The sequence below is a fragment of the Pelodiscus sinensis genome, chromosome 31 (genome assembly GCF_049634645.1).
Source record: "Pelodiscus sinensis isolate JC-2024 chromosome 31, ASM4963464v1, whole genome shotgun sequence".
Classification (NCBI taxonomy): domain Eukaryota; kingdom Metazoa; phylum Chordata; order Testudines; family Trionychidae; genus Pelodiscus; species Pelodiscus sinensis.
The window spans coordinates 12,055,288-12,066,931 of record NC_134741.1 but is presented as its reverse complement, the minus strand read 5'-3'; the positions used below and the strand labels follow the sequence as shown (position 1 = coordinate 12,066,931).

Genomic DNA, 11,644 nt, shown 5'->3' with positions numbered 1-11,644 from the left:
AATTTTGCCATCTTCCCCTCCACTGTTGATTCGGGGGGCTCTTCCCCTTTCTTATCCCAAATAGTAGCATTGTACCCAAAATATGGAAGGGGGAACAGGCTTATCGGGCTTCCTACACATTCCCTACTCCATATCACCCCTTTCCTCTAATGTACCTGAAAGGGGGAGCAGGCATATCAGGATCCCACATGCTCCCTACTCCATATCACCCCTTTTCTCTAATTAGTGTACCCTATTGGTGGTCTACCCACATTCTCCATCAGTTAATGATACTCCAAAAGAATTCCCACTGGAGACCACTCAGGGTTACACTAGTACGGGTTTATTGTTTGACTAAAGAAGGTACAGAGCTGCCACTAAAAGTATAAACTAAAGAAGATAGAGCTGCTACCACAGGCACCTAGGTTGCAGAAGGAGCCAAGGCATTTAGATTCTGGAGAGTCTGTCTGCTCATCATGGCTGGGGAGCTGGGCAGGAGAGATACTGGCTGTAAAGAGGAGCTTCTCAGGAACAGGGGAAGAAAAAAAAAAAAAGACACACACTTTGGCCAAGTGCTCTCTCTCTCTCTTTTTATTGTGTGTGTATGGCTCCTGTGACTCATCCATCTCATCACCAAGGAGCATGCCCAGACTTCTCTTTACACAGCAAAGCAGCAGTCTGATGCCTCATCCGCATGTACTCCAGCCTTGCAACTCCTACTACATACACACACCATCACACAGGGGAGAATGCAGTTTAGAGCAAGTTTCAGGCAAAGCGGCTGAGAGTTACAAAGGTTACAACATTGAAGCTTAGAGTAAGTTCTGAACTTATAAAACAAAGCTTCTGAGAGTTACAAAGCTGCAAATGAATTTACAAAGATTACAATGAATTGCAAAGTTTGACAAAGATTATAATGAGTTGCAGTTTAAAACCTTAGACCTTTCAGTTTAGTGTATTTTCAGAAAATGAGTGTGTAAAATTAAGCAAGCTCAGGCAGAGGCTTTTTATGCAACAAGATCTAACATGTTCTTAAATATTTTCAGTGATGAAGATAACACAATCTCCCTAGGCAATTTATTCCAGTGTTTCACCACCCTGACAGTTATCAAGTTTTTTCTAATGTCCAACCTAAACCTCCCTTCAGTGTAATTTAAACCCATTTCCCCACAGTTAAAGCAATTAAAAAGTTTCTCATCCATGTTGGTTCTCTGATGTTCGAAAACCTATCAGCTACAACTGAACATTTTTTCTGTCAGAGCAGTTGAAACGTTTCTCTGCTACATGGATTTTCTGATGCTTAATCAGGCTTCTGTTCTGACTGAAACTTTTTTCACAGTGAGAGCAGCTGAAGGGTTTCTCCCCTGTGTGAACTGTGCAATGGGTTTTAAGATGTGAGCGCCGACTAAAGCTTTTCCCACAGTGAGAGCAACTAAAGGGTTTCTCCCCTGTGTGGACTCTTTGATGATTAATAAGATTTGAGCTCTGACTGAAGCTTTTCCCACACTCAGAGCAGCTGAAAGGTTTCTCTCCTGTATGGATTCTCTGATGTTTACTCAGGCTTCCAGTCTGACTGAAGCTTTTCCCACAGTGAGAGCAGTTGAAGGGTTTCTCCCCTGTATGGATTCTCTGATGCTTAATCAGGCTTGCGATCTGACTGAAGCTTTTCCCACAGTGAGAGCAGCTGAAAGGTTTCTCCCCTGTGTGGATTGCACAATGAGTCTTGAGATGTGAGCACCGACTAAAGCTTTTCCCACAGTGAGAGCAGTTGAAGGGTTTCTCCCCTGTGTGAATTCTCTGATGTTTAATCAGGTGTGCATTCTGACTGAAGCTTTTCCTACACTCAGAACAGTTGAAGGGTTTCTCCCCCGTGTGGATTGCACAATGAGTCTTAAGATGTGAACGCCGACTAAAGCTTTTCCCGCAGTCAGAGCAATGAAAGGGTTTCTCCCCTGTGTGGATTTTCCTATGTGTAACAAGATTTGACTTAGTACTGAAGCTTTTCCCACAGTCAGAGCAGTCAAAGGGTTTCTCGTCTGTGTGGATTCTCCTATGTTCAACAAGGCGTGAGTGCAGACTGAAACTTTTCCCATAGTCAGACCACTTGAACGGTTTCTCTGCTCTATGGTTTCTCTGGTGTTCAGTAACATCTAATGGGCAATGTAACTTTTTCCAGCAGTCAGGGCACTCACAGATTTGCTCAGTTGGATGCATTCCCTGAGAGGCAATACGCTTGGAGTTCAGATCAAAGTTATTCCTACGGGCAGGGAAGTTGAAGAGTTTCTTGCCTCTGTGGATTATCTGGTGTAAAATAAGGACCTGTTGACATTTGAAACTTTTCCCACAGTCACTGCAAGTGTAGGATCCCTCTTGATGGGGGATTTTCTGTTGAACAGTTTCTTTGTTTCTTTGCACCCCTCTGCTCTTGTGACTGCATTTACCATTTCCCTGCTGCTTTTCTGGGCTAAGATGACTCTCACAGGTCTCTCCCTGCTCAGGACTCTGGGAAACATGCTCTTCAGATCTTTCCAGTGACATCCCAGGTGGAGGGACTTGCTCCAGTCCTGCCTGCTGAAGACTCTCCTTATTGTTCTCCCTCAGCATCCTATCACCTGCTGGGACAGACACAGAAACCAGACAGGAGTCATTCTCTGGGCTAAGATGAAAGAGGAACTCAAAAAGGGAGAGAAAACACCCAGCAACTGCTGGGGGGTTGAAATTATCACAGCCTCCTCCTGCTTCATGAAATATGAATTTTCATTAAGCATCTTTGAGATGTTACATGATGTGTTATGCCTACCATTTTTAAAGTTACAGTCTTAACCATAAACTTTATGTCCTATTTCTGTGCCTGTATCATTCTTGTACATGCAGGTAAACATACAAAGCATGAATCTGGTTTTAAGTCTAACTGTGCTAACGAGCACCATTAGCGATAGGTCATGAACTTAGTGACTCAGTACTCAAATCAACCACCAATGACAGTTACTGTAAGCCCAAACAGTGGTTGAACCTAGAAAGACACATGACCATGCCACAGGAGGGGGCAGAAGTAGGGTGCCACAGAAAGGCCTGTGTCCTTCCTGCAGAGATCTCTGTTGTAATTGCTGAGAAGCTTACCTGTGTGTCCTCAGTGTGTCTGTAGCACAAATTATGGGTCGTGTGAATGGTTGGCATGAGTGAATTAACAGTAATTGAGCTGAAGAGAGGCCATACTAAGGTTCAAGCCAGTGCCCTGGAGAATTAAGACTTGTTTACAACTTTGGGAGAAGGGACTGTGTGGGAAAAAAAAGACTGTGTGTGCTGAGGAGACAAGATGGTACAGAAGGAGGCAAAGTTCCCAGATAAGGAGGAGTAACAAGGGAGGAACCTAATCAAGGACAGTCCATTATTTATCACTTGTGGTGAGGCAAGCAGAATTGGGTGGCACGAGCAGGGTGCCTCAAGGATGGTTCAACATCACCCCACCAGGCTGCGTGCAACCAGTGGACATCGTGTCATGTGACTGGCCCCCGCCAAGGGGTTATATCCGACACCATTTTGCCACGAGTTGGAGTCCATCGATTCAGCATATTGAGATCACGTGCACATTGGACTTGTGCCTCAACTCCATTACCTGGGGTTTGGCCAGCTCCAGAGAGTGAGTGGGATGTGTGTATAAGAGTGTGTGTGTGAAATTGGATTAAGAATTAGGCTGCTATATTGGGTTAAGGATTAGATTTAGACTGTTTACTATTCAATTTAAACATTGTTTTTAACATGCCTTCTAATGCCCTTTAATGGCTAATTTTTATATATATATATAGCTTTTAAAACTGCTCTTAAATTGCTTGCAATAAAACTTGTTAAAGGTATATTTGGGCTACTGTGGGGTTTTTGTTGTGTGACGCTGATCGAATGCACCTTGTAGTGCGGCATGATCAACCATACAAAAGTGCCCTCCCATGACTGATGGTGGAGAATGCAGGCACAGACAAAAGAATCCACAGTAAAAGCACTGATGTGTGAAGGAATTTGCTGGTGAAGTGATAAGAAAGGAGTGTGTTGTTAAAGTGATATTTGACTATGGGGGCTGTCTGCCTGGAGGAAATAGCCCGAGTCAATCATACCTCTGGAAAGTATATGACAAGGAGTGTCTTCTTGGCTGTACACTGGAGGAAAGAGAGGGGGTGTCTTTTGACACTGCAGTGTTGAGGCCTGTGCCTTGGAAAATATAGGAGGGAAGCTGCCGTCTCTCATCTATATACCAAGAAGATCTTGGGACCAAAGGAAAGAAGTGAATTTTGTGGCAGGGGCCAGATGGTATCAGCCCCATCGGGTTGGGAAAAGTGGCTCTTAAAAGGTCTGACTGTCACTATGGGCCTCTCGTCCCAAATTGATGAAGGGCATATCTAAATCTGAAGATCTGGAGGATACCTTTAACAAGTATAAATGAATGAGGAAAGGTGGTTGGCAGCAGCAGTTTCACTTGCGTATACTGCAGCAGGTCGATTTGGGAGCATATAAGCAAGAGCTTGAGATAGAAAAAAAGTCATCTAAGTGTAGCTAAAGGGCAACTGGAGAAAGTGAGGGGAAAATTAAAAACAGGAGAATCAAATTTTACAGGGTATAATAAAAATATTAGCCCTGAAGTAAGGTAGAGCCCCTCTGGATCATAGCCATTGTGATTTAATTATTGAGAACCCACGGCAAAAGTTAGAATGTACCACTAGGCAAGTGGCTGCAGTTGCTTCTGGGGAATGGGACAACATCCCTGAGTGGGAAGTAAATCCAGAGGAAATTTGGGAAAGAATAGGAATAAAGTAAAAAAGCTAGAATTTTGCAATTAAAATAAAATGGCTTAAACAACATTCCACTATACAAGCTTCCCAAAAAAATGAAAAAGAAATTAAAAAAGAGAAAGCAATACATGCTGTTCAGCACTGGAAAGCTGTTCTGCTGGCAGAGCAACAGGCTGTCCAGGCATATGATTTCTCGAACAAGTAAAGCAGCAAAATAAGAAATTGGAAAAGGCGGTTAACAATCTGGAAAAGAATGAAGCACCACCTCCTGCTGTTAGACTGCAAGCACTTTCACAGTGCCTGAAAAGTGGGGACAGAAATAGAAAAGGTGGCCCTGGTAAATTTAAAAGATGAAATGGGATCCACTGCATTGCAACTATAATCATATGAGGGGCAAGTCCAAAAGAACGAAAGTTAGTGTTTCCGCTCTTCCCTCGTATAGGATCTTAAGGGTACAACAAAAAAATCTATGACTCTCTAATCAGACCTTATCCTATCCCTATCCACCTTATGCCAAATTAAATGTCCAGCTCCATGGTGGTCCACCTATAGGGCAAGGGTCCGGCAATGGCATGGTTGTTGTGGCAAACTTGCTGTGCTTGGCAAGCTGCTAAAGTTAATTCTGGAACTATGTAAATAAAGCAGGTTTTTTATGTTTTGTGATGGTGACCGAATGCGCCTCGTAGTGTGGCGTGATCAATCAACCTCTTGTGACATCTGGCAGGGGCCCAAGGCAGGCAAACTCTGAAATATCCTGGCTGGCTGATGTTTGGAAGGTGACCTCCTGCCTGACTTTTAGCATTGCTCACTTAATAAGTTTCCCCAGAATGATGTGTTACTGTAATACCAAAAAATGAACAGGAACGACAAGTTAGGGGTACTTGGACTCATCAGGAGGGAATTATCAAGGATTCCCCTGTGGGATACATCTTATGGTCCCCTCCAACAGAAGGAAGATTGGCTCTCTTAAAACTGCCACTGGGTCACTCGAGCAGGGATGGGTAATCATTTTTGAAGGGGGGAGGCACACTAAGATTTTGGAAAGTGCTCATGGGCCACACATCTCTATGCAGGGGGTGTAGAGTTTGGGAAGGCAGCTGTGTGCAGAAGGGAGCTTGGGGTAAGGGACTGGGGTACAGGAAAGGGTGTGGGGTCAGAGAAGCAATTGGGGTGAAGGAGGAGTTTTGAAGACAGGGGATTGGGGTGCAGGGTCCAGAAGGGAGTAAAGGTGCAGGAGTGAATTTTGACTTGGGCGACAGAGGGAATTGTGACCTGGGGCAGGATGCACGTGCAGAGGATTTGCATGGTGTCCTGGGCAGGGAGTTGAGAATGGGGGGGCCTGGGATGTTGAAGGCAGGCAATGGCCAGGAGCCACTTACTTAGGCTGCTCCCATCTAGAAAACTAACAAGGTCCCCGAGGCAGGCACCCTCCTGGAACAGTCCCAGGCCACTCAAGGAGGTTACCTCCATGTGCCATTCGGAGCCATATGTCTCTGGGAGGCGTGGCGGGGAGAGACTTTGTGTGCTTTCCTGCCCGAGGCCAATCATTGCAGCTAGGTGCGAGGACTGGGTGCAAGAGAGCGCACAAACTCTCTCACCCCCTGCAGCCAGGGCCACGTGGCACCTAAACAGAACCACCAGCCATTCTGAACACCTGGCAGCTTGGCACACCACATGCTCCTGGTGAAGCAGGGGGAAGAGTTGGTGTACGGGAAGAAGAGTGAGCAAAGTCTCTTGCCTCTCAGTCTGCCTCTGTCAGGATGCATCTCGCTGTTGAAAATGGATGGCAGCTCCCTCTAGGCACCGCACGCCCCTGATGGAGGGAAGCCACCAGCCTCCGGGTCCTGACAGAGCAGGTCTTGGGCCGGATCAAACAGGAATTATTAGTACTGAAGTTTGGGAGCATTTTATTAACCTGTTGTAGACAAGTGTAAGTAACTGACATGAAATAATGTTAAAGTTTAAGTGAAAGCTCTTATGTGGTCCTGTTTGTGCCAGTCACCTACTGGTGGGAGGACACGTCTCCCTGAAGTTACTTCCCAACACCATCTCACACAGAAATAAGTTACCCAGGGCTTCAGGTAGAAGGAAACCTGGGTAACACCGCCCCCCCCCCCCCCCCCTTCCCTCTGACTGGAGTTGAAGATAGGCTGAAGGGACAGTGAGACTTGATGAAAATGCACAACTGACACATACAATGATGAGACAGAAATTTGGCTGATAGTCAATGTCTCCCACACAGGTGAGCAATCTCCCCTTCCTCACAGCCCTGGAGATCTGGGACCCACAGCTTCTCCCCTCGCTCTACCCAAGAACTCACGTGAGCTTTGGAGACTGGAAATCCTGTCAGGGGAGCAATGAACCAAGTGCTGATCTTGTTCATTAAGGGCTGTGCAATTACTGCTTCCAGAGCCAGGATCCGAGTCACGCACACAGAGAGGCTCCTTCCACACCTTGCAGGGACTGGGCTCTGGCTGGTACAAGATCCCAGGACACATTCACCTGCAGTAAAGGTGCCACCTCCAGGGAGGAGCTGAGTGCTTTGCTGCACTCTCTAGGGTACAACTAAGTCTCCTAAATGGCCCATTTCATCCTTCTACCCCAGGGCAGGACAGGAACACACTGCTCAGAACGGGAGCTCTAGTGACACTGAGGACCCCAGGCAGAGCTCAAACTGCAGCTGCCACATGGCAGGTCACTAGGACTTGGGAGAGAAAGGACCCAGCAGAGCTCCAGCTCCCCAAGGGCTCTGTCCACAAAGCTCCTGGCTGGTGGGCTCAGCTCACCCTGCTCTGTGGATCAGATGCTCTACTTGGGCCAAAAGGAGGCAGAGGAAGTAGCCTGAGAGTCCTTGGCTGGCTGCTTCAAACCCTGAGGAGGAGTACTCTGCAGGCACTAACAGCAGACGCACCCAGACCCACAACTCTGGTAACCACTGTTCCTGCCTGGGCCCTTCCACTCTGGCCAAGGCACAACATGGGCAAGATGAGACCTTGGATGTGGAAAGAACAGCACCACTGTTATATCCCTGAACCTGCTTCCCCTGGGAGTGGGCATGGAGGGGACAATCTCTCACACAGGAGCCAGGATTATTGGGGCTGATACTCCTGACACTAGGGTCGGGGCAATGAGGGACCCTGAACCAAACGCAACCCAGCTGCTCCAAAGCCCACACAGCTTCTGATGCCCAAGGGGACAGGAATCCTCACCCAGCCAGCTCACAGCCTCATAATTCTCCCACATCACATCCCTGTAGAGGGCTCTCTGCCCTGGGTCCAGCAGAGCCCATTCCTCCTCAGAGAAATACACGGCCACCTCCTCGAAGCTCACCGGGTCCGCCACAGCCATTTCCTGTCCCGGGCTCTACAGGCCAGGGGCTGGGCCAGAGATTGACATGAGTGTTCTGCAGCCTGTCAGAAGAGGAGCAATTGGAGACATTTCAGAAAGGGCTTAATTTCTTTCCACACTCCCATTCTGCCCAGACTGTCTCTGGTGACACACATGCTAGACCAGAGTGGGCAAATGCTGAGCCTGAATTTCAACATTACTGCATCTGTAACAATGGATTCAGTTCTGAGCACTCAGTGTTTTCGAGAAACAAGCCACTAATTATGCTACCTGAACATGGCTGCAGGTATCTAAATTTAGGTTCCTGCAGCTAAAATACCTCCTTTTCCTCCATATATTTGTAGCACAGACCCAGGCCCTCTCATAAGGGCTAAGCCAACAGACACTTTATAACCCCCCCCCCCCCCCAACAGAGATGAAGTGAAGTTAATGCCAGTCAAATGTTTACTATTAAGCATGCATGGTGAGTGTTTGCAGGATGAGTGTTTGCAGGATGAGTGTTTGCAGGATGAGACCTTGAAGTTAATAGATTAACAGTATCCATGGGGAACGTTAGCCCTGCAGTCTGACCCCCTCTGCGATACAAGCCATTACACTTAGCCCAGGTACCCAGGCACAAAGCTGTTTCCCCACAGCCTGCTTTCTAGAAAGTCACCCAGTGCTGAGTTGAAGACATCAAGAGATGGAGAATCCACCACTTCCTGTGGCTATTGATATCTGTGGCTCATTGTCCTCTTTAACAAACATTTGTGCCTCAACACTGGAGGCAGACAGCTGTTTAGCATTGTGTGTCCTGTCTAGCCTGAAACTGTCTGGATTCACCTTTCAGTTATTGGTTCTCACTGAGCCACTAGGCCAGTGTCCACTAGGCCAGTGGTTCCCAACCTTTTTTATACCATAGAACCACAAACTTTTGGCAGAACAGGAACATTTTATTTGCATATTTATAATGGAAAAATCAATAAGCAAATATAATAATGCCCACCTGTAATGGATCAGTTTGCCGATATCTACAACACTAAAATAATAATTCAACAAATTCCCCTCTCGCTGCTGGGTGGGTGACTGGTGCTTGCAGAAGAAGGGGCACAGGAAGTGGCACCCAAAGGGGCAGGGGGCATTTGGGTCACCCTATTTAGCAACTTAAATTTGTCAAGGGCACAGGAGCTGGTGTCCCCAAGTGCTACCACCAGTCACCTCTGCCCTCTCCCCTCCTGCCCCACGAGATGGGGGAGCTGCCACTGTATCTCTCCCTCCCCTTCTGTATAACCCCTGCCCTGTCTCTCTCCCTTCCCCATCCAGGCTGCTTATACTCCCAGTCTCCCCCCAACCTCCCTTCGCCATATACCCCCTTTACCTCCCAGAATTTCCTTTCATTGCACCCCTGCTCCCATCTGACTCATGTCTCCCTTGAATCCCCCCATCTCCCTTCAGTGCCTCCTGCATCTCTCTTCTGCCCCAGCCTCTCACATCCTTGTACCCCTCTTTAACCCCTTCAGATCTGTCCCAGGGCTGGCTCCCCCACCCCACACGTGCCAGGAGCTGCTGGCAGTTTCTCTGGGTCCTGGGCAGGGATCATAACCAGCTCTGCAGGGAGAAGCCTGGGGCCAACCCCCCCTGCAGCTCTGGGCACTGCTCCTGGGGAAGGGAGGAGGGTTTCTTACATGCCCCAAAGCTCTTGGGGAGCAGCAAGACCAGCAGTATGTAGAAAGCTGCTTCCTGTAAGACTGTGCTACTTAGGGAGAAGTTAGGGGCACAGCTTGCTCAGTAACTCTGCTGAAGCCCCTGCCCCTCACCTTGCCCACTCTAAGGCTACATCTACACAACAAGGAAAAGTTGAAAAGAAAGATGCAAATTGTGAATTTGACTATCTTTTTCTGTTTTTCTTTTGAAAGAGGCTTTTCTGAAATTTGTCACATCTGCACCACACCAAATTTCAGAAAAACCTTCTCTTTCCAGATATCTCTTCTTCCTTGTGCAGGTTTGCAAACATCGCAAATGGGCCCATCCCTTCCCACACAATGTCACTTCCCTCCCCCTTGCCCTCCCTCCCCAGCCCAGACTCCCCTCTGCCCCGTATGACTCCCCTCCCTCCTGGACCCTGCATTCTTGCAGTCAGTTTGGCTCCAAGCAGCCCCTGCCCTGCATGCACCAGCCACCGGATCTGCAAGGGGAGCCAGTTTTAAAACCGCTCCCCTAGTGGATCTGTTGCCCTGTGCTGCTACCTCTGATAAAGAGCAGTAGCACCGGGTGGCAACAGTCCCTGTCTAGGGGAGGGCTCCTGAAGCCAGTAGGAGCCAGAACTGAGTGGGGCTGCCTGCCCACCTGCCTCCTAAAACACAAAGGCCAGGGAGCACGGTTTAAATGTAGAGCCACAGCAGGGGTAGGTCCCAGACCCGTTTCAAGTCAGGTCTGATCCAGGTGGCTAAAAAATATACTGGCAAGTGTGCATGTGGGGAAATATGTGCAGTCTCTAGCATTAACCTATAACCAGGCTCTGGGGAGTTGGGGCTAGAAAGCCAGTGCAAGCTCCCCCATATTAGAGGGTTGCCAGAAGGGCCGGATCCAGGCAAACCAGGGGCCATGTCCCGCCCCCCCCGAGCCGTAGGTTCCCAGCCCCTGCCTGGCCGCTCGAGGCAGGCCGAGCCACGGCGGGTTTGCAGGGGCTGCAGATAAAACGTTTCCCCGAGTCCCGCCCCGCGCGCAAGCGAGAGCCCCGCACCCGGCAGGGAAGCGCCGCCCCGGCCAGTCCCTGGGCACGTGGTGCCCGCCAGACCCCAGCCCTGGGAAGGGCCCGAGATGCCCCCCCGCCAGTCCCCTCTATCCGCGCCCGTCACTTCCATCCCTCCTTCGCCCCCAGCCCCGTGTGACCCTCCCACCCCCACCCGCGCGGTCCGGCTGGCCCCGAGCAGCTCCCGCGCCGTACGCACCGGTGTCAGGCCTCAGGCCGCCCGAGCGGAGCATGCGCAGTAGCCGCGGCTGAGGCTGCTGCCCTCACTCCGCGCGCAGGTTCCGGGTGCGGCGGCGGCGGCAGCTGCTGCTCAGTGGGCGGGAGACGCGTGCGGAGGGGCTGGGCCCGGCTGCACGCGCGCCCCCGGGGGGAATGGAACGATGGGATCCCGGCTCGACTCCTGGAGCCCAACCCCGCGGGGCTGCGATATAACCAGGCAGCTCCTGGTCTGAGCTTTACTCTGCGGAGTGTTGTCCCCCTGCGCACGCGCGGTCCGACCCGGCCCCATTCCGCACCACTCGGGCCGGATTTTCATTGTGCGCGCGCGCACACACCCCGCCGTTGTCACTGCGCATGCGCTGTGCGTAGTGCTGGCGCCGTTACTCGCTGGGCTGCCGCTTCTGAGGGGCGGGGGGGGAGGGGCAGGACTGGAGAAGCGGAGGAGCCGAGGTGAGGTGCGGGGAGCAGCTTGGGGGCATCGGGCGCTTCTCAACGCCCCCCGCGTGTCGGATCGAGCCCCCCCTCCCGCCTGCTCGGGACGCGGCAGCCGGGGCACGCGGAGGGGTTGTGCCCGGCCCGAGCGCGC

The 11,644-nt window shown here is 50.1% G+C and overlaps 1 protein-coding gene across 9 annotated transcripts; it reads right to left on the bottom strand.

Annotated features, from left to right (window-relative positions):
* Positions 1-300: 300 nt before the first annotated feature.
* On the bottom strand, positions 301-11,353 carry LOC102449234 (uncharacterized). Of its 9 annotated transcripts, none has more exons than XM_075912614.1 (4): positions 11,103-11,353; positions 11,039-11,061; positions 7,970-8,170; positions 301-2,594 (listed from the first exon to the last, which is right to left on the bottom strand). In XM_075912614.1, exons 3-4 carry the CDS (start codon positions 8,106-8,108, stop codon positions 1,213-1,215), a joined length of 1,521 nt encoding a protein of 506 aa, XP_075768729.1. In that variant the 5' UTR covers positions 8,109-8,170; positions 11,039-11,061; positions 11,103-11,353; the 3' UTR covers positions 301-1,212. The 9 variants fall into 9 exon arrangements, with proteins under 9 accessions (XP_075768729.1, XP_075768735.1, XP_075768728.1 ...); XM_075912620.1 differs by lacking the exons at positions 11,039-11,061; positions 11,103-11,353 and adding exons at positions 6,499-6,675; positions 7,081-7,234 and having other exon boundaries at positions 301-2,591; positions 7,970-8,081; XM_075912613.1 differs by having other exon boundaries at positions 11,039-11,353.
* Positions 11,354-11,644: the final 291 nt, after the last annotated feature.